We start from the raw sequence: 23048 nt of genomic DNA, 5'->3' as shown, positions 1-23048 counted from the left end.
TGTCACCATTAAGTAAACCTAATCTCTGTGATGCATGAGTATTTTTTTAAGAAAGTGTGAATGCTCAATCTTCAGAGCAGAAGTATTAACCAAGTGTGTTCTTTAGATTACGCACACTATTGTGTCAGTGGTTGCCAGTGAAGGTTTGATTTCTTTCTGTTTTTGTACAAGGTCAGTAATTAGGAAATGAAAACAAACGCAGAAAGGGTTTCATTATGCAGAACACGCTTTTATCATCAGATGACATTGGGTCATTCTAGTCCCTCCATCCCTCATCATATGAATAAATCTAGGGTCTCCACGGCATGTAAACTTGAAGGTAACACTACAGGTATCTGCCGCGTGGGTTTCTTCATCAGAACATCTTCAGCCAAACATCCAGAGAAATTAACTTGTTTTTTTTTCTTACGTCAAAATAGTAATATCTTCTTTATCTATATCCAGACCCTTGGAATCACAGTCCCCACTTGGCCCACAAGGGCCAACTAATATGTATCTGAACAGGCTTTTTGCGCCCTCTGCTGACGAGCGTTGGGTCTTGCAGCTCTGAAAACAAGTCGAGCATACTGTAATGTGTCGCTATGAGTGAGTTGCGCTTAGTTATAGTTTAGTGCAATTTTAACCTTTTTGCACATGTCAGGAGCTTTATTTTGCAGTCTCACTGAAGACTATCAACCCGGTGATTCTCACTGTACATGGAGAAGAATTAAAAATGTTCTTGGACACAAATATGAATGATTGAGTATCGGCACTAGTAAGTACAGTATGCACAGATGCATGTGTGTACGTCGCTGAGTGTGTATATGTTAATTCCCGCTCATAACACCCCTCCATTCCCCCATTCCTTGGTTAAGTTGTCGCTTTCCGATGTTTTTTCTTGGTGTGGCCCGGTTCCTCTGGTATGCCGTGGGCACATTGGCAGCAGCGTCATGTCTGTGCACCTCAGTGCCAGTCTGTGTGGGCAGCGGGAGAGCCACTTGGAAGACCTGTGTGAGACACACAGACATTCCGAGGGGTCAGTGACCATCAATAACACTCAATTGAATGAAACACAAATGTCAGGTGAGACCCCCCCCCAATACTGAGGTGAATATATTTATTTTAATGGTAGGAAGCGGTTGGACTCGACAACAACAACTACATAGATAATGAAAATAATGATTGAAAAGTCAATGGTGCTCAAAATGTATCTGTTTTATGGCCAGATGTCTGTTGGAGTGCTCACATGTTGGAACGTGGGACATGGCAGAGGTGAAGTTTGCGGGCGAAGTTCTTTGCTGGTCTTGAGTCTTGTCAGTGTCTGAAGAAAAAAATGAGCCAACGATCTTCAAAGAGAGGGCAGATGATCAAACTGAACACGCTAAAGAGCACACTGTCAAACGGAAGAGCTCAGTGAGGATAAATAATCCACCGTGACACTAGTATGAGCTCAGTACAGTACTGCATAATCGCAGTCAGTGTCTCGTACCTGTGCTCACTGCACTTCCTGATTTGGCTCCCTCTCCCAGCAGCATCTCCAGCAGCAGGCTGTCCATTCTGGCTTCACCCAGCAGCTGTGCCAAGTGAAGAGTCTCCACCATCTGCCAGGCAACACTCTGCAGGGCAGGCAGCATCAGCAGGAGCTCCCCAAACCTGCCCCGCTGCTCACAGGCCGCCTCTTCCAGCAGCAGTTGGGCCTGGAAGCGCAGATGTCGAACGGGCTGAGGACTCTCCAGACCTGGGAAGTCTTGACAGGACACAATGTATTGAAGAGGAGAGAGTAGACCGTAAACCCAAAGGCTACGAATGCACTTACGTAAAGTTCTATCAGGGAACTTTTAATAGTGAGACAGAACAGAACTGTAGATAAGATCAGTAAAACAAAAATCTGAAAAATCTCTGAAAAACAGAGAGGTGAATGAAATAAGCAGTTAGGGATTTATTGTTCTTTAATTAAATTTCATATTTGGTGCTCCTATTCCCTAAATGATTTTTCACTTACTCTACTTACTCTTTCAAACTGACTGTAGATAATCAACATTTTATTTGTTAAATAATTCAGTGATTGATAAATCAATAATAACAAATAATAACCCTATAAGTTCATATTTACACAAGCAGCCAAAAGATTTTCTTTGGTCACCCTGATATCATATTTAATAAAATAGCATATTTTCAGGAAATTCAAAATCATTGTTACATTTACTGCGAAACACCATTGAAGTCATTAAGTTCAGGGCAGCCACCTCTGTCCGTCTGCCAGGATCTGCACCACATCCTCACATTATCAGCAAATCCCCCTGAAGCACCCCTGAACCGAGACCACTCAGACCCAAACTACACGTGCAAAATGCCAAGAACATAAACAGATCCGAGGGAGAACATGAAACTTATCATACGTATTCTGTGTCTGGTGCAATGGCGAGGCCATTTGGCAGAACAGGAATTTACAATCCACCCACTAGACTGACCTGGGCTGAAGAAGACGATGGTTTTGAGGCAGGCGAACTCTCTGTCTGTGATGTCCAGCTCTCTGAACGGTTTCACCAGCTCCTCTTGGATTCTGAAAGCCACTCTGGTCACCTCTATCTGGTCACCTCTCAGGGGGATCACAAAGTTGTTACCTGCTCAATAAGAATAAACACAGCCTTTCAAGTCCGAGATATTTTTAACGCGACTATTAGTGTGAAATGCAATACCTCAGAGCATAACTGAATAACCTAATAAAAAAATGAACTGTCCTACCCAGGAGGATGAGATTGTTGTAAGGTAGAGAGCGTTTCGCTGCCCCTAGAATAAGATGTTCTGCAGAGTGGGTTCGTAGCAAGGTGACCTGCAAAGAGACGCACAAAGGCTTCATGTCATACACAGCTTTAAAATGCAAATCAATAGTCATCCAAAGCATCGACCTGAACTGAGAAAACTCTCATTGAGCTCAAGTCAAAAAGTTGTTAGTTTATTCTGCATACACAGGTGTAGTGTGGCCTTTAGAAGGCAATCTTCTTTACATATTCTGTCCTCTTCGTACCCTGTCATCTAAAGGGAGGCTGCAAAACTCAGGGATGTATTTCGCCCATTCGACCAGCAGGAGGAGTTGCTGCTTCATGGACTGGAAGACGTCTCCAACACAGGCTGTCCTCTTGGTGTCGATGTCCTGACTCCTGGGTGCGGCCAGCGCTGGGAACTGAGAGCAGCAGAGCACAATGTGAGTTCACTGTGGGCTCAGGTGGAAATGAACGTCAGACAAAGGTGCGTGAGTGTGTGCGTGGTGAGGGAGATGATGAATGGCGGATGAGGACGGTGATGATGCTGATGGGTGTGTAAGTGCTTTGGTACTTGCACAGATGTGAAGATTAAAGCCAAGACAGGAGGTTTTGGGTGATGTAGACCATTATTTTGAATTTTTTTTACATGCAAAAGTTAATATCTGGTAGTTATTATTCATTATTCACAGCCCCAGATCCAGTACTGCAATTAAATGGGCTATGATTAGATAGGGTCCCAAGACAATTTCGTCATTTCTAAGGGGTAACTAAATTCAGCCTACAGCTACAGCCTTTGCAGAATTTAATCGCTGCCCGTCTAAAATGTAACTTAAATCCTCTTTGTCTCTGGCCCGCGTGGACGCGATTGCCAGAAATAGGGATCCTTCAGCTGCCATGTGAGGGAAGGTGTCCATATCTGGTGCAGAACTTCGCACGTGAGCTCTGAAGCAACACCATGTTACCTGTTGCACACTGGCCTCTGCCCGCAGGAGCATAGTGATGGATAGAGTGCCCACTGTCTGTCCCTTGGCTTTGTGACTGTGGATGCAGTCTCTCTCGTTCTGAACAGCTGGAGATTAAAGAGAGAGAAAAAAACAACATCAGAGGGGTTTCTTGGCCTCCCCAGACATCTTTATTTTTTCAACTCACCTCAGATGCAAACACGTTCTGAAAGAAAAGACCGACTCTTTGCCTCCACAAGGTCTCTCTATCTGTGACATTAACGTTGCTGTTCATGCCGACGTTATCCACGCCAAACGGAGCCTACTTTGCAAATGTGGGGGGGAACATCCTGTCCCCTGAAGTCGCCTTCTGTTCGGTGATATGAGTGTATTTGTTTCAGGATGGAAAGTATTATGGAATAATTAAATGTCACTGTCAATGTTATTTGAGGTAGGTGATATGAATGGGTGGAAAAATCCATACTGTGATGAAACCTACATTTTCATTTACAATTGACCCATAATAATGTTTTAAACCTGTCATGCAGCCCTATGCATATTGACTTAATATTCTGGTGTTCACAATAGCTTCCTACATTTGCTGCTGACAATAAAAAGTGGGTGTGAAATGCCCAATGGCGTGGATAATGATTACCCCTTCTGCGAAGGTAATTAGGAGCAGAGCAATCTGGGAGGCCCTCAGTCGGGCTTTCCAAAGTCAGACAACAGGGCAGAGTGTCAGTTTAATCAGTCATCAGAGCCGTCCTCTCAGCAACCAATCAGGAGTGTATTAATCAAAGTAGCGGAGACGGAGCGAGAGGCGAACTCTGTGCTTCTCTGACATGGCGCTGCATGTCAATGTCCAAACTGAATCCTCGGTGCAACATCGGCTAAATCTGGATTGGGAGTAAACAGTTTCAGGGAACATGCTGAGAGGTCAAATATAAAATGACGGAGGAGTCTGTTTATTGTTTTGTTTTGATTTCTGCCACAGCTGTGCTTCTGGCTTGATGCGAAAGTGGTTGTACAGCATGTTATGCAAAACCAGGCAAATTAGTGAAGTAAACTTTTAAATTTGTAGCGTTGGCCTTCGCTTCAGGGGATTGTGAGCAACATCTTTCCAGAAAAATGCAAAACAAATGTTTGCCCATGCTCAGCCATGTTAATTATTCATGTGTAGGGACCATTCATGGCTCCTCTGATCACATCGCCTTCTCCCTGCTCGACTGTGCAAGTCTGTGGGAGATACGGCTAAAGACACACATAGTGCACATGATTTCACGTGGAAATCAACGTAGACGCACTCATTGTTTCTCAACGAATAAACTAAAATTAGTTTTCCTTTACTAAACCGCCGCTGATCCCCCTTTCCCCTCTTTTTTCCTACAAGTAGACATGAAACATTTCAAATCCAATTGGTGGAGAGTAAATCTCAAAGAGGCAACTGACAACTTTCGTGCCCCTAGTGGCTTCAGGTGGCATCGTTGTTTGGTCACTGTCGTGAGGACGCTGAGCACGCAGGTGCTTTTGCTCAGGGCCGGCCCTCCAGAAGAATTGTCAACAACACACAAGAAACATGTACACTGAAGCTCCTCCTTTGTTTTCTGACTATCGTTAAAACGCTGAATTCGATAGAAGAAAGCTGCTGCAGGAGAATGATGCATTGCCTCTGACCTTCCTTTCTCATTCCAGCCATCAAACACTTTTGGAGTCTGCAGAAACGACACTGGTTCCTTTTGTCTTTGTCCACAGTGCATTGCCTGTTGAACCTATGAAGAAAAAAACAGTGGGATTTCTTTCAATACTTTTGAAGAACAAGTGACCTTGAATTGACCTGACAGTTCGCTTCTGCACTCATGGACATTAAGTAATGCAAGCTCAGACATGACAGAGTCGGTGGCTGGCCCAGCATGGTGCAATCAACAGCTCACATTGGAAAGTCAAAAAAACGCCACAGCTATATCTCACCATTGATTTAGACGCCCTTGACATTACATATATGTTATTGTTTCCATGCCTGGACTGGTCCTCGCGACATTAAGGTTCTCCTTTCAATTTCAAGGGGAAGTTTTCTCACCCTGCTTTGCAATGGGTGATAACTTTAACACCACGGGGTACCTACTTGTTTCACCTTGCATAAAGAGCTTTTTAAAATTCACCACGTCCTAGTTACTGTTAGTAGTGTATAATATATTTTGGGATAATAAGATTAATACAATGCTACTGGTTATTCATGAGGATAGATGATGGAACTCACCTACAGTTGTAAGTGTGGTGGTTGCGAATACTCCTCCTGAAGAAGCCCTTGCAGCCATCGCAGCTGGCTGCACCGTAATGTTTACCTGTGGCTCTGTCTGCACATATCGAACACTGAGGCCGACCTCTCTCGGGCTGCGGTGGTGATGCTGACGCTGTTGAATCTGTCAATTAAGTACGGAAGAGTATTAGGGCCAGTCATAAGAAGAAAAAAAATGAGGGGGAAGATTTTTTTACATTTTTTTAAACATTTCGAAAAATAAAGTCAAAATGTCGAGAACAAAGTCGAGATATCGAGAATGCAGTTCAGATACTATGTCGACAAGGAAGTCGAAATGTCGAGAATAAAGTTGAAATACTATTCGAGAATAAAGTCAACTTTATTGACAGGCTAAATAAAATGTTAAATAAATTAAAATAATCTTCCCCTTCATTAATAAAAAAGAAAAATCCTCCCCCTCATTTTTTTCTTCTTCTTATGCCTGGCCCTTAATACTCCGTGATTTAGAGATGGTGATTTGAATAGGAGACTTTAAGACATGAACTCCTTGTATATGGTTGCTAATGAATGAATAAATACATCTGAGCCCAATCTAACAAACCCGAGGCAGATCACACAGCGGTGAGAACATCGGCTTTGTAAGGAGCAGACGGACACCTTGGTATTCATGACCAAATAATGCATCAAATAATGCACATACTGTATGATCTCTGCGAACAGAAATAACCACGTACACGGATGGACACATTGTGAACTTACAACCCCTTCACAGCAGGGCACCTTTTCATGGGTCTGGTAGGAACAGAGATGATGATAAAAGAGTTATACAGGTAGATATATCACTGCTCTGCATGATGGCCAGTATAGGCCTCGGAGGAGAACTGCTGGTTATTACCCAAGAAGAAGAAGAAGAAGGAGAAGAAGAAGAGAAAACTCCCCATTTAATTAAAGCAGTTCGAAGCCAGTGGCGAGTCAAAGTCCACCGCTCTCCTCTGGCTAATTTTACATCGTGTGCTCTGTTTGAATTCTCCTTCCATGTTTCACTAAATTGCATCTCACCAGTGTTTGATAGTTGCAGGATTGTCTCTCTTTAAAGGCACTGACCATCAAATACATGTTCTTGGTGCAGTGTGCCTGCACTGAAGCCTGTACTGTACAGACCCCAGGCTATAATGTATGTAAATTGCATACTTAGTTTAGCGAGATGAAGCAGCCAGGGATTACAATTTAACAGGGAAAATGCTTTCTGTGGTCAAAGATCAGTAAGATTGAATTAAGAGATTAGAATACATTTGCCTTGCAGTTATCTGGATTTGAAGAGTGGTCTGTTGGTAAAGCTTTTTCATTTAAAATGGCAAGGGAAGGGTCTGTTTCAGCCCAACGGAGCTCTAATTATAGGGATAGCAGAGGATAAGATTATGAATATGAAGGGAATTAGATCAGAATGTAAACCAGTGTAGAATTCGGAAATGATTAGTTGAAGGAGAGGACGCAGCTATTTTTAATCATTGATTTATCTTTCGAAATATATATATATATATATATATATATATATATATATATTTTTTTTTTTTTTACCAAGAATGCCAAACATTAGCAGTTTAAAAGCTTCTCAGTTGTAATCATTTTCTGCTTTTTTTCTGTTTAATATAATTGTGAAGTATCCTTCAGATTTTGGACCCTTAGATTAGAAAGACTTAAAATCGCTTCTTGGTTGCAGCCCTCAGCCGATGCACAGTATATCCAACATGGCTGTCTTTCTGAGAAGAACCACAGCTACAGCTTTAATATTTTGCTGAGCAATAACTGAAGAAGCTTATATTTGTAGTCCAAAAAGATTCAGGTGGCGCTGTTGTCGTCTTACCTTTTGTATCGGTTTGCAGTGATGTCACCATTGTAAGCTTCATGGTTCTGATGAGGCCCTAGAAGGTTTTCAACTGATATTCAAAACTCCACCAATGGTGACTGTAACTTAATGTAATGTAACCCGCATTCAGCTCAGTTTCTCTTCGTCACAGGTATCCAGAGTGTGGGTCAGATCCTTTTCCTTTTTCCCTGCTTCAGACTTTGTCTTCTTTAGCCTTTCGATGGATGTTAAACGTCTTTGCAGCGTCACTTCTCGTAGTCTGCTCTCTGTGGTGGTCCACTCCAGTGACTTCACAACACTGAAATTTGGCCCACTGTCCGTTTGCTTGTTTCTTATCAGAAAAGCATACAAAGGGGAGAGTTCAGAAACAGATAAACATGAGTCACCGTGAGGCCTCCAAACAGATAAGACCTATTAGAAAGATGTGTGACTTACATGTTGAAATACATTCATGACTTGTTTATTTTATCGGGAAAATAAATGTCCTCACAAAACAAAAAGAGTCAATAAAGTCAAAGACATGTCCAAACGATGCATAGTGGAATGTCTTTTATTCGATTTCAACTGAAAATATACATGGTATTCTCTTACCTTGGTTGATCAATATGGCACAGAAGAATGATTACATAGTGGGAGACTTTTGAGAAGAGTGTGGCGCCTGATTAACCTTTGCTTTTATTTCTGGGGTAAGTGATCCTATGATACCTATAAAAAAAGAGAAGGAAAATAAAGTTTGGCTGTGTAAAAAAAACAAAATGTGTTGTGTTGTGCAATCACATTCTTAACATTTGATTTCGTTAACATGGCCAGTCCATTATCTGCGTGCTCTATATGCGCTGAAACACAAATACAAGATAGATGAACATAGTATGCTGGATTTTAAGGCATATAAATCAGTGTGTGTATAAGGACAGAGTTTCGAAAAAGTGAAAGACAGGGATAAAGGTGAACGTGGTCATACTTTTTTTTTTTCTTTTTACAAATTATAACAAATTATATGTCAGACCACATATGAGCTTTGCCAGTGCTGATATCCATCATACTTTGGTGTAATGGGATTTCCTGGGTGAGTAGCACTCCTTCCTTGAATGTCACGCTAGGCCGCAGGTCAGACCTCCCCTGGCAGTGGCTCACACACTCAAGCTTTGCTTAGGTGATTGATAGATCATAAAAAACCCTGTGTTGTAAGATGTCTGCAGAATAAGCTTCTCTGCTCTGTGAGATTCTATCAGCGATGGGTTACAATGACCCATGAATATTGATTGTCTAGTTTGTGAATATAACAGCATCACATTCAAAATAAACAAAAATGCTTTACCATGAACTGTATTATATGATGTATTAAAATTCAACTGTAAAATCTTTTTAAATTTGTCCGGGTAAACTCATAACATTTTGTTCTGACTTAACATGGTGTTAATCAACTAGAACACAGCATGTTTACCTTTTTATTTGGTCCACCTGCATAAATGGTTTCCCTGTGGCGAGGCAGTCAGTCACAGACGAACATACGAGGCAGGATTTGATTTTCTCTGGCCACTGGGGGGAGACACAGTACATCATATCTAGCCTCAATTTGAATCTGTGGTTTAGCAAAAGCTTACTGCCTCATCAAGATAGTTATAAAACACTTATATAGGAATAAACTACTTCATATTTACTTGTGTGTGTTTTTACTTAGCATTGGCAATGGAAAACAATTGATTTCAAACAAATGTCAGCTATGTGTTGACATGATCATGGTTCTTTGTCCTCAGCTCCCCATTGCCAGATTCCCAGCTACAAAGGTATGAATCTTTTTATACATTTACATTACATGAGTATAACTATTATTATCCTCAGCAATGTATAAAAACTGTTGATACATTTGACTTAATTTCCTAATATTTAGTAATATCTAATTATTATTATTACAATAATTTTTTAAACTTTTCTTTAAGTTCATCCCATTTTAAAGCCCGAGCAGAGGTTAGATGACGTCCAGGGAATATAAGCCACTGACCTGACCAGTGACCTTTGTTGAGTTTCAATTCTCCTGTAACAGTCAAGCTACAGTATTAGTTGTCTTGCACAATTATGGCACTATCTAACAAATAATAACTAGTGGCTGACTCTTCACAAAGTCATATACATATATACTACCTGTTGTGCACTATTAAAACTATTAATACTAATACCACCAGCAAAAGAGGACATTAACAAACACCAGATTAACTCCAAAATCTATTATAGTTTAAGATTAAAGAAGGTCTCCTATACTCTATCCTGACATTCTGTTTGCCTGTCAGTCTCTGGATTCTGAGCAACTCCATATGTGACGCTCAGTCACATGAATAATGTATGCTTTTCCAGCAGTACAATAGACATATTCCTGCCTATATGTCAAGTTAGTTGTTGGTTATAAAAGACACGGGTGCTGCATAAAAGATAGAGGTTAGAAAACAGTAAATTAATGAAATAAAATATTCTGGGAATATTTGCTCTTTAGACGAGAGCATTTTCTGTTGGAGGATCTCTCGAGTCCAAACAAGGTCTGACACATTTGTTTCAGTGAATGTTGATTAATATGACAAGATCTCAAATCTCCACCTGAATACCAATGTAGTGATAAAACCTGAAAGGTTGACACCATGTACGGTACAAAAAAAATGAAACCAGCCTTTGGAGTTTCATTTAAAAAAAAAAAAAAATCGAAGAAGGTAAAACAAAGCAGCAAAAATTGGTCATAAAAGCATGGTAAGCACATGATTTAGTGGGGCGATAAAAAGTGGAAAGGTGGCCATTCATCATGGCGGCTAGCACACCAGGAGAAGGCCTGTCACAGACACCATGGGGTCTGGGAGGCATTTTGAGAGAGAGAGAGAGACTCCAGTTGGCCTTACAACCTGTTTGTTCCACTAATGTCTTTTCCAGATGGACACATACGGCCCTTAGATGGGTGTGGAGTGCTTTGTCTTTGCCGCTCTGCAACTCCATTGTCACAGCAGTGTTGAGGGATTGATGTTGTTAACCACAGAGTAGAGGACCAGACTTTGGAAGGCTTTGAGCTGAAGAAACAGTTGATGGGAACATAGAGAGAAAAAAAGTTTTATTGTGGTAACTCTCATCATTGAATTGCAAATGGCTCTGAGCGAGGACCGGAATTTTGGCTTGCAGCCTACGGAGTTTGCAATCCATAAGGCACCAATGATTGAACAACAAAGGAACAAAACATCAAAAAGATATAGCTTTTGACAAAAAAAAAATTGCTGACAATAAACCCACTTACATTTTTATTGATGAAACAGACACCCCTTGTTTTACACGGCAATGTAAAGCTCCATTAAGCACTAATGGCTCTTGTCAACAGCTTGTCTCATCACTTCTGTATGTTAAACGTAACTTGCAACTGCATGCAGTTGTCTTACTGAGGGTGTAGGATATTAGTATTAATAAGAACCACAAAAGCAAAACTGTCACAATACATCAGAAATTGGTAATCTTTCATCGATCTCACCCCCCTCTCTTTGCTCTCAGGATCATATCAGGCCAAGCGACAAGTTCGACATTGTAGACAGAAGAGACAATGTCCAGACACACTGAACCATTGATGCATGGTGTCCAGTGAGCACACATTAAAACTGTACCAAAAATAAACATCTAAAAAAGGAGATTCATTGGAGCCTAAAGATAAATGATCAAAGTTAGTTTTGCATTTATAATTTTGCACTGATTATTCAAGGCCACAGATAGGACCTGTTCATGGGTGACTCTCTTATTCCCCTAGAACAAAAATGTACAGTGGGACGGATGGTGAGGATATTTACACATTATTTTGTGTCATTAAAATTAATTCATTATTTCATGATCTCATTCTGGCAATTGAGATTCATTTCCATTATTTTTCTATATTCATGTACAATAATATTTTTTTTAATAATTTGCCAACCGCAATTAAACAGCAGCAGAAGAAGTAGAATAAGAAGATGTAGAAGAAGAAGTAGAAGAAAAAGTGTAGTAGTATAAGAAGAAAAAGAAGTAGAAGTAGTAGTAGTAGAAGAAGAAGAAGAAAAAGTAGTAGAAGAAGAAGAAGAAGAAAAAGTAGTAGTAGTAGTATAAGAAGTAGTAGTAGTAGAAGAAGAAAAAGTAGTAGAAGAAGAAGAAGAAGAAAAAGTAGTAGAAGAAGAAGAAAAAGTAGTAGAAGAAGAAGAAGAAGAAGAAGAAAAAGTAGTAGAAGAAGAAGAAGAAGAAGAAGAAAAAGTAGTAGTAGAAGAAGAAGAAGAAAAAGTAGTAGAAGAAGAAGAAGAAGAAGAAGAAAAAGTAGTAGATGAAGAAGAAGAAGAGACGACGGCTTCCTCTCGTTATGTCTCCAAACACAGTGAAGAAGCAAAAACTATACATTATTATTTAAACGTGAAGGCGAACTGTGCGTCAAACTGCTGCTAGCACAGTTTCGAGAAATCGAAAAAGAATTGTCTTGAAAACAGCGATAGTCGTTGTTAAGTGACTGGAATGAGTTTTAAAAGTTAACCTCATAATGACTAATTCAAAACAAACAACAACAAAAAGTGTGCCTCCGCAACGAGGCCGTTCATCGGTTCAAATGATCCCCAACACCTTCACACCGGACTGAAGAACACACGTCGGTCGCCACGGGTACCCGGCGGCGGCAGCCCGGTACGGAGCCCCCCGGTACGGAGCCCCCCGGTACGGAGCCCGGAGGAGCGGACCGGGACACCTGGCCGACACCGACAGCAACAGGTAAACGCCGCTGAAGGTCCCGCAGGCTGTACGTGAACGAGCCGGAGAGCGACGAGAAGTCAGTTGAACTCATTTAGCCAAGTGGTCAGTGGGGCTGTCTTCCGGTTATCACGTGGACATCTCCAAGGAGATGATACCCTGACTGTGAATGTCGCATCTGATGGATTATTAGCCACGTCGTTGATTGAGTGCTGCCTTGGTTCCTCCTCCCCCCCTCAGTGAAAATGGCTGATGCAAGATTCTACAATTCAAGATTAAGTCAACTCCTGTCTACATTTTTTTCCTGACCATTCAAATCCTAAAGTATTTTCCATTTCTATAACAACACAGAAGCATCAAATCCTCACGGTTGAGAAGTGGAGAAAAGGCAAAAGGTATATGTATATGAAGTGACTGAAAATGGTTATTGGATGAACAAAGTAGTTGCCATTAGTTTTCTGTCGATCAGTCATCGTTCCATTGTCAATAAAAATGAATGGGAGCGTTCACAAATGGTAACCGAAGTAGGGTTCTCTTCAGTCAGCGTAGTGCAGTGGGGAAAAGGTTCATCTTTGAGGAAAATGACAATGTATATTTAGACAGTATTCATATTTGGCTACAGGTAAGGTGGGTAAAAACATGCTCCTCCATAACTTAACAGATGGCAGTATGTTTGTACCTATCATAAATACATAAATGTAATCACAGACATTTAGTTTAATGTATTAAAAATACTAAAACTTGACATTTTCAACCAAAATTAGCTCACCGTCTCGAGATAATCACAATGTCTAGTCTGCCTCAAAGGCTTCGATATAGAGAAGATCATCCTCTCTTGTAATAATTTGTTTATTTATTGCAAAGGGATATTGGAGATATGCCGAACAACTTGTATATAAATAGCAGATTTGCGATTTCTGTGAATGAATACAAACCCCTCAAAAATATTGCTGGCTTAAGTTGCTTTTTGCTGTGACCATGGGATTTTGATTTTGATCTTCAAGGGATGTTGAACGAGTAAGTTGAGATGTGGGTTGAACAGACTCCTGCTTACAGAAGTTCAAGAATGGCTCAAGTAGAGGGCCCCTCCTGCATCTTTCCTTGTCAGAACTGATAAAGCAAATCTTTATGCGGCCTTCGAAACATGCTTTCACAAGCCACCCATCTGTTTTAAGGACATTTTTTGACTATATAAACAGGGAACTCAACATCCTTCAAATTGTTGGTGTCAGGGTTTAATTACACTTTGAAACTGTACCTTAGCATATTTGGCTTTTTCTAAAGAGTCGGTGCAGAACATGTGATTTGATAACTGAGACATGTATGAATCTATATCCCTTTCTTCCTGCTTTTAATTCTTTCTCTTTGAGGTTTGAGTGTGTCTGCAAATTAAAGAAAAAAACATCCAGCGTACTCTGAAGAATGATTAACAAAACTCTCTTTTCCAAGGTCCTCTGTGAACCAGCATTATAATTAAAACCACTTGTTCCAAAAACCTGTACTTCCCATTAGTCATGTTTGAGGGATTACAGACAATATCAATGAGAGTCAAAGATTAAATGGAAAATGCAGATGTGTGAACAATGTGGCTTACTTTATAGCTATTGCAGACTTTTTTAGTAATTTTGAAAAATGAACTGCCATTGACAAGGTTCCCTAAGTCCACTCACAAATAATGATGAAATTCTTTTTGAAAAAGAATAAATCTGGAATGGATTTCTTGGTTGCGGGTCAGCAGGGGAGCTCTTCAAGGAAGTTGAGAAATTTCTCATAAAGCACTTTTATTCTTTTCAATCACATTATCAGCGCTGCCCAATAAATCCCATATAGAAAAGTTATGAACAAATCCATATATTTCAAAAATAATTTTGTATGGCCTCTATCAAAATTAAAGATGGTATGTTTTTTTATTTTAAAGCATTTGAAGTTGAAGCAAAAATGTACAATATTACATTTTTACATTAAAAGTCCCAATGATTATACAGGCAGGGATGTATTAAGCAGCATTTTTCATCATCTGGTTGGAGAGTAACTTTCATTGTTGTGAGTTGTTAAGAGACCCTTGATCCAGGGTTAGTACCACTGTCATTCAGGCCTGTTGTAGCTTCTTCCTCAAATGCTCTCAAATGTCTCAGAGCAGAAACAGGGAAGGCTGGATAGTCTCTTCCCTTTCCTGATTTCCAATTGCCAAAATAATCAAATATCATCATCCACGCATGCTGGAACTGGCAGAGGGTTAGTGTTTTTGAAGAGCACGCCTTCATTATTCGGTGCATGTACCTTAGGTATATGTCTTTAAATATGCGCTCTTTATTGAACATTTAAGAGAAGTTTCTTTTTTAAACCTACCACCTTCGGAGATGTATCAGCAGTGTAGTCCAGCATTTAAAATGCAGTGAAGAAACGAGAGCAGTTAAAAACATGTTCTCCAACGTATCATGATGAGAGTCTGCGGAAATAATTGAGCGATGGAAGAAAAGTTCTTTTTTAATACGGCACCCAGCATTCAAGGAAGGGAAGGCGATGCTCAGTAATGAGTTTGATCAGTGGCCCACTATGATTATTGAGAATTGCTACAACAAATACTGCATGAATTTATGTCATGGCATTGACATGTGTAATCACATCTTTGCTTTCCCCTGTCTCTTTGTTTGTGAATTAGCACTCAGTCAGCTCTCCAGCAGATTTACAGAGAGGGAAGAGAAGGGAGAAAATGGAAGAGAAACGGATGTGGAAGGATTTAAAAACCAGGTATGAAAGTATATTTTTTCTCTTTTTAAGATTTTGGAATATTTACGGGGGATTACTGTAAGAGTCGGCCATTTAATGTTATTTGCAGAAAGAACACATTGTTCACATCAAGCTTACAAAGCTGAATGCACAGTCACGTGATCATGACCTCGCAGCTGAAGGGCCAAGCTGCATGAAGCAAATGGAATTCAGTATTTGTGAGAGCTCCACACAAATTAATAATAGAGCCAGGTTATGAAAAACAAAAAGATGTAGTAACATTTCTTGTCCTAAAGCTTGGTGCTAAGCAGCCTAAGGCGCCCACACAAGGGTGGATTGTAGAGGCATGATATGATGCAATTGCTTAGTCTATCAAAACACTTGCTCAGTAAGTGAAGAGAGAATAGACCTCGGTAACTTGTGTTTGTGTGTGAATGATCAAAAATGTAACTATGATCCCTGCTGGGCTCCCTTATGATGTTGTACGTGTGACTGTGAATGGGCAATACTGCCTGCATCATTACATTATCTTGAATCACATAATCTTCAGTCAGTAGTGTTTTGTGCTTTTCCCCTGCAGCATTATAACATTCCCCCACCAGTGTTTTAAGGCTGAAAGCAATATTAAATATTTGACCATCTTTGTAAATATCTATAACTCAAAAAAATAGCCCCTTGCTAAAATAAAGTAAGATTTACAGATAAATGTTTAACATTGTAACTCCAACATCATGTCTGATTATTCCAAATCGTTAGAATGATGTCATGTTATACAATATCTGTGTGAATGCTAAAATGGAAAGCTAGAGGCTTGCATTGTCCAGACTGAAGAAATGTAACCCCTGACTCTTGGGGCTGAGTCAGATGAAAATGTGGTGTACTTTTACTCTGCGCAGCCAAATGTGAAATAAATAAAAAGAAAGGAAAATGGCTGCTCTCTTGGCTGTACCCTTAGTCCCTTGCTCTTTGTTAAAACCATATCTCTGCTGCACCATTGCCCCCAGATACATTAAATCCCATTAAATTCACCTTCATTAAAGCAGCCCTCTTTACTCCTTGCAGCAGCCCTGGTGCGGGCCTCTCAAGGACAGAGCAGTAATGAGGGTGGACTGGGTTTAACCTTGAAGAGTACAGGTTTTCATTTCCAAATCAATAACTTATGGTTCCAAACTGCCACTAGATCCAGGCTATAATTTTAAAGCATTAATTGTGTGGATTATGTTTCTCCAGCAGTGAGAAGGTATTTGACTTTAAGCTGCAGTGCAGATTCTGCATTTATCATTACCCCCCCCCCCCCCTTTTTACAATAGGAATTGACAGCTCGAACATTTTTCTATATCTGTGACTTTGTGTATACATGTACACTATGCTGCACAGATGGAATAACTTAGGCAGATTGTGTTTCAAAGAGTCTGCATGAATAAAGTAATTATACTCTTGGTGCAATTTTCTACAGTGAAACCAAGCAGAGGGCAGTAGGCTGGAGTTTCTCCTCAATCCAGTATTGCTGTCAAGTGTCGTCATTCTCTCTAAAGAGGTAGAAATATAGGAAATCTCCTTCACAGCTAGGTAAGACAGGTTTAAGCTGTCACCTGCTGTCAGAAGAAGTGGAAAAATATGAATTATGAATGAAAAAATTAACACCTGGATGATGGACAGAAAGCAGGGACGGGGAAAAAAAGCCTGACCTACAGTAAGGACATGAAATTGTTCCCTGTCATTTTCCACATTTTAGTGGGACAGTCTCCGTAGTGGGGTTTGCTGTCATTGTCATATGATTGCATGGAAAACATTAACTTGTCCTGCGGTGATAATTTCTGCCCGACATGTTCACAAAATGAAATATTGGATCTTTTCCTAAAATGGGGAGGGCTGAGACTGGTGATCACTGGAGCTTAATTTTTTTTAATCAACTACTCTCTTAAATGAGGCTTTATTAAATTACAAAGCTCACACAGTGGGAGAAAGACCAGGCAGCGATGGCCCAGTGTAAAAAAAAGAAAAAGCTTTGTGGGATAATTAAATAAAGTTAATAAAGAATCCCTCACTGGCATAGACTGAGGAGAATGGGAAGGAGAAGAAACCCGGTAGCCATTTTCATGCACTTCTTTTCTTTCATTCTTTCTCATTAGGATCTCAGGAAATTTACCATGTGGAATTGTGAATAGAAAAAAGGGATACAATATCTGCGCAATATTGATGGATTGTAAAAGAAGACATAGCTACATTCAGTTTTTTTCACATTTAGATACAGCCACGGTTTACACTGAAATTAAATGGCCTTATCGTTGCTACGCTGCCAGAGAAAGGATATTTGATCACATTTCATTAAGCTTATCTATTTCAACTTAAAAAAATCTTTATGAGCTTGTGCAGGAACTTCTTAACTATTCCTGTATCTTGGTCTAGAGTAAATGTAGTGCATCTTGTTGTCATGGCTTGGAGGCTTTGGGAATAACCTGTCATAGAAATTCATGCCGGTAGACTAAGTGTCATCTTGTGAATTGTACTTCTACTCTTAAAATCAATTGAAAACATTAAATGGTATTTGTTATTTTCTTTTCTGCTAGCCTACTCTGTTATTTCTCCGTAATCTTGCATACTTTAGGATTAAGGGAATAGTTCACATCAATCAATGTAGGTCAAATGAAAATATACTGCATGGTTAGCATTGAAATTAAATGGCTTCTCCTTCAGCCTGTATGCAGCTAACTAGAGCAGTGATGTTTTGCTGTTCAACCGTCCATTCGTTCATTTTCTGCAGCTTATCCAGAATTGGGTCACAGTGGCAGCAGGTTAAGCATGGCAGCCCAGATGTTTTTCCGGCTCCTCCCGGAGGATTCCGAGGTTTTCCGAGGACAGACAAGATGTATAATCTCTCCAGCACATTCGGTGTCCAACCTGGGGTCTCCTACCAGTTGAAACGTGTCTAGGAGGTATTCGAATCAGAATCCCCAACCATCTCAACTAACCTCTGTTGCCACGAAGAAGAAGCAGCTCTTTTACGAGTTCCTTCCAGATGTCAGAGCCCTCTAAAGCAGGGTCCAGCCACTGTGTGGAGGAAACCAATTTCAGCTGCTTGTGTCTGTAATCTCATTTGCCTAAACCTTCTGGCTTATCTTCCTCTTCACAACGATGGTCCAGTTCAACTCCTGAATTACTGCTGACGCTGCACCAATCTGCTTGTCAATCTTTTGCTCCATTCTAGCCTCACTTGTGAGCAAGACCCCAAGCAACTCTGTCCCTACCCAAAGGGAGAAGTATACATCCCAGCCTCTTCCCATGCTGCTGAAGGTCTAATTTTGATGAAACTAGTAGAAACATGTCATCTGCAAATAGCAGAGGCCTTCTGAGGCCTTCTTACTGGACATTCTCCTCCCCTCTGCCACACCTTGAAATCCTGTCCATAAAAATCACAAGCATAATTGGTGACGAGACGCAACCCTGGTGGAAGCCAACACCCACTCAAAATGTGTTCGACTTCCTGCCAAGAATATGGACACAACCCGCACTCCTGTTATATAGGTAGTGAAAGTCTAGCAGTCATGGCCCTAGAACCTCATATTCCCGCAGTAACCCCAACAAGATTCCTCAACGGACCTGGTCATAGGCCTTTCTCCAAGCCCATAAAGCACATGTAGACTTGATGGGCAAACTACCATGACTCCTCGTATGGGTTTAGGGTTTCTACAATGTTCTACAGCTAGGGTAAAAGCTGTGTAACTTTTGAAGATCGGCTGGAACCTGCTTTCCCCGGCATGCTGAACCGACAGTTTCTTCTGAAATAGATAAAATAATATTTTTGGGTGGTTAATTTGTTTTCAAAACCATTTAGAATCACCATAGACTGGACAACACTATACAAAGCTGACTGCCTGGCTAATGCTGGGGGAAGCTTTTGCACATGGATAATGCGTTCCTCTTCACAATTGGTAATTATTCATAGTTTTTCCTCAAATGTTTCTATGATAAGCATGTAGCTTGCTAGCCAGAGTGACCATTTTTTTTGTTTCATTTTCCGTCATTGAAAACTTGAGTTTGACAGTGGGACTTTCATCTCAGCTGTACACTTACAGCTTGGGTTGACAGTCACAATTATTACTGGGACTATTTAGATTTGACTGCTATACTGCGAATTAGGTTGTGGGTGATACGTGTGCTGCAGTTTTACCTCTGTTGAGTTTGACATTGTTTCTTTATTTGTATATAGGCAATGAAACTTTCTTCCACAGTCTAACATCACCGATGAAACTATCCAAATGTTCTGAGTGATTTTCCATTTCTGTCAGATCCAGCTCGTGTAATGTCTACTACACAATGCATGCTTGGGTAGACTAGCCCTTGTCATGCTGTGAACAGAAATACCGGGGTAAGAACTCTTGAAGAATTTATTTTGACAAGAATGCATCTGAAATGGATGTAAATTGTTTGAGAAATGGATTGTATCTGCAGCAGTTTCCAAAAGATATTGTCTTAGCTTGACCCTGTATGTTTTTACAGCTTTTCTGGCCATATAAAATTGTCATGTTGTGCATTTTGTCCCTGGTTGTAAATTGTGCGTTCACTCAAAAGTGTCAAAACTGAAATGTGACCATGAAACCCTACACTTACCCATGCTTTTAAAGAAAATAAAAACACCTTTGGTTCACACAGTGCTGCTAGTTCACTAATCCTTTCATGGCATGTTATCTAGTGTCACTCACAAAATCTTTGGCTGGACTTCAAAGCTAAAATACGGTAAAATCATATTTCAACACCTCATATTGCGCTTATAGTCACGACAGAGCGTGTAGTTGGGCTAATTTAGTTAGCCCAAACCTCTTCCAGCCAAGGCTCTGAAGTTTTACACTTGTGCGCAGTATGTTGTGAAACTGCAAACACTTTTATGTCTGTCTGTCTATCAAACTTTATAATGCTCTGATTTCTATCCCAGTGGCAGTGTCTTTTAATTAGATTATACTGGAGGAATAACCACAGTTCAGAAAATGCCAATTTGTGCCCCAGACGGTGGAAAATTTACTGTTGCACTGCTGTCAAATGGAGAAGGTGAGAGCAGACAAGGTCCTTGGGCAAAGAGCAGCTGACTGTTCCTTTAGAGTCTCTCTCTCTCTCTCTCCATTTCTCTCACCTCTCAGAGACTAAAGACATGAGAGGATAAATAAGAATGATATTCAAGATTCCGACAAAGTAAAGTACAGAAGTTTTGGTACACTCTCCAGTGTAGAATTTTCCATACTATAAAGAACAGTGATGTTGGCAAGCATGTGCAATGTACATGCTGTATATTGAAACTGTCAGTGTGTTAGTTCACCCAGTCATTATACCGATTTCGGACTGAGCAATAGGTCGACCAATTGTCTGTAGCTGGGTGCAAAAACCCAATGCTAGGGAAATTTATTCCACCCAGTATTTTTCCTTTTGTGGATGTGCCAAAAAAATAATATGTACATGCTATGATTAGAACTATTTAAAATTTTTCAGAGTGCTTGTAACAAACCGCATTGTGAGAAATCTACAATTTACATTGAAAATACCAACTGTGTGTTTTGAGAATATTGCCAATGAAAGCAGCAAAGTGAACAGCTGCAGGTGATTAGAGCTGGCCCAGGAATGGCCAGGGATTCAAAGTAAACATGGATGGCTTCCACAATCAACAACATTTACAAATGCAGAAGAAGGAAGCTACTGAATTTGTGAAGAATGCACAGTGGGAATGGAAAGCATAGAAGCATGAAGCCAGCAGATGTTGAAAATTAAATACATGCGGCATGTGGCTAACAGGACTGTGGGCTTATTCTTCTGATGGCAGACTCTGGAGTTGCTGAGGGCTAGGGGACAGCTGTTCCGGGTTAATACTTACAGGTTTACCTCCAGCCAGTCATAGCTAAGATTTCTTTTTTTTTTTAAAGATTATTTTTTTGGCATTTCTGCTATATTGACAGTGACAGTAGAGAGACAGGAAAGGCAGTGGGGAGAGGGGTGACATTTTAAATGGATTTCCTTCAGGGGGAACTGACTTTAGTTTTGGTGCGTATCTATGGTCTACTACTGTTGTTTGCTATAGCACATATATCATGTCGGATTCCTTGAAATTGCTCGGGAGTTTGCAACAGAGTATAAATAGCTGCTGAATTGATTGACTTTAAACGGCTGGATGAAACCAAACTCTTATAGAATCAGGGCCCCTGAAGCTCAGATTGTTTCAGGCATAGCCCTGCAACTGGTTCTACTTTAAATTGCTGAAATGACTTGAATTATAGATGATTAGCAGAAGGAACTTGATGTTCATTCGTGTCTCTTGCATGCCCCCAGCTGATGCCCACAAAGTTTTAAGTGAATTGCAGCACCTGTGAAGTATGTAACAGTCTTCAAGAGGTCAGCATTAAGGAAATTATCAGGCAGATACATTCGTAAGGGGTAACGTTATAGTATAACCTGATAAAAGTATTTCTAATGCCTGCATATATAATAGATGCATATTTTTTTATGCGTGGCCTTGAAAAGAATACAGAAAAGATGATGGTAGAAAAAAAAAATCCCAAGATTGACCCAGTAGAGTGCATTGTGTTAAGTCTGTTGCTGTGTGGCATCCCTAACTAAATATTAGCACACTGACTGGGCAGCCTGAGTGTGGTTCTTCCCTCACCAGCTCAGACTAAAACAACCATACTCTGTTTATTCGAAATATGTGCCTGAAATTTTAGCGTCAGACTCTCTGCCTCTCTTGACGCTTTTGGCTGTTGCAACAAAAACATGTCAGTAGTATTTAAGGTTGTAGTGTCGTAAATTATTTGCACTAATCTGTGTTGGTATTCGTTCTGACTCATGAAGCAGTGGGTGATTTTTTTCGGCTGGAGAGTGTAGGTTTTGGTTTTCAAAGCCAGGCACAACTTCACAGAGATGAAGTTTAACATTTGCTTTTTGTTTAGCCCCACAGTCTGCAAAAAGAAAATATGTCTTTTTTTACAGGAAAAGAAAGCATTTCATTAGAAAAAAACATTCAGCCTAGCATACGGCGCCAATTCATTTCACTCTTTACATTTCAAAGGGTCGGTTAGCATTGCTTATTCTTTACAGCAGTACTTCACTTTTCTTGTCTCCTCACATGGCATATGCTTGGAATCCATCAAATAAAATAATTTTACACATTAAGGGGAGTGTGATGTTTTGAGTTTTAAAAAGGAACGAAGAATACATGTTGGAAAATCTTCCATGTCGAAAATGACTCATTTGAAATTAACTAAAAATTAACTAAATAAGTTTTTTGCTTTTATTATTGAAATTTTGCAAGCAAAGTTTAATATTCTTTTTCAATTTGATTATATTTCATAGTCGTATGTTGAAGTGAAGAGACAGGACAGAGAAGACATTTTTATTTTAAAATTAGAAATATTCAGCACTACTGTAGATGACAGCATTGATAATGGGGAATAATAACGATGTATGATTCGTGACTGCAAAAGTGCCTGAGTTGAAGTACATTTACTTTCTTGCCTCTGTCCTTCACCTCATATTAGTTCATATGTCCACTCCTGCCTGTGGGAATCAGGGCAGTGTGTCAACTTTAGCCTCTCTGCTTCCCATCCCGTTCATGTCTCTCACCCCTCACACCTCTGCCCCATCTGACCAGGTGTTTCTGTTCAGTCATACCACTCACAACTGCAGATTGGGAAGCTTATTATTACTAAATTGCTGCCGTCAACTCCCATCAGGGTTTAGGATGAATGTTGCCAGCTGTTTCCCCTTCTCTCATTATTTCTCTCTTTTTCTAACTACATCTATCTTTGTCT

The 23048-nt window shown here is 40.2% G+C and overlaps 2 protein-coding genes across 2 annotated transcripts in view; one reads left to right on the top strand and one right to left on the bottom strand.

Annotated features, from left to right (window-relative positions):
* Positions 1-208: 208 nt before the first annotated feature.
* hnf4b (hepatic nuclear factor 4, beta) lies at positions 209-8096 on the bottom strand. Its single transcript, XM_035629403.2, has 10 exons — positions 7807-8096; positions 5943-6105; positions 5360-5454; positions 3707-3813; positions 3008-3163; positions 2725-2812; positions 2451-2603; positions 1469-1726; positions 1226-1300; positions 209-986 (listed from the first exon to the last, which is right to left on the bottom strand). The coding sequence occupies exons 1-10, from the start codon at positions 7847-7849 to the stop codon at positions 943-945; spliced, it is 1182 nt and encodes a 393-aa protein (XP_035485296.1). The 5' UTR covers positions 7850-8096; the 3' UTR covers positions 209-942.
* A 3949-nt stretch (positions 8097-12045) lies between these two features.
* Positions 12046-23048, top strand: part of zfhx3b (zinc finger homeobox 3b) — a 320474-nt gene continuing 309471 nt past the window's right edge. Inside the window, exons 1-3 of the mRNA XM_047331745.1 lie at positions 12046-12549; positions 12880-12923; positions 15191-15279. The gene's annotated coding sequence lies outside the window, so the exon portion shown is untranslated. The remainder of the gene's footprint in view (positions 12550-12879; positions 12924-15190; positions 15280-23048) is intronic.

The sequence above is a fragment of the Scophthalmus maximus genome, chromosome 4 (genome assembly GCF_022379125.1).
Source record: "Scophthalmus maximus strain ysfricsl-2021 chromosome 4, ASM2237912v1, whole genome shotgun sequence".
NCBI classification, from domain to species: Eukaryota; Metazoa; Chordata; class Actinopteri; order Pleuronectiformes; family Scophthalmidae; genus Scophthalmus; species Scophthalmus maximus.
This window is presented reverse-complemented; position numbering and strand designations above follow the sequence as displayed.

Excerpts from the sequence above, each read along its gene's own strand:
- hnf4b (XM_035629403.2), bottom strand. The coding sequence starts at position 7,849 with ATGAAGCTTACAATGGTGACATCACTGCAAACCGATACAAAAG. Across the intron at positions 5,455-5,942 it reads CACCACACTTACAACTGTAG|GTTCAACAGGCAATGCACTG; the intron begins GTGAGTTCCATC and ends TTTTCTTCATAG. Across the intron at positions 1,727-2,450 it reads CATCGTCTTCTTCAGCCCAG|ACTTCCCAGGTCTGGAGAGT; the intron begins GTCAGTCTAGTG and ends TGTCCTGTCAAG.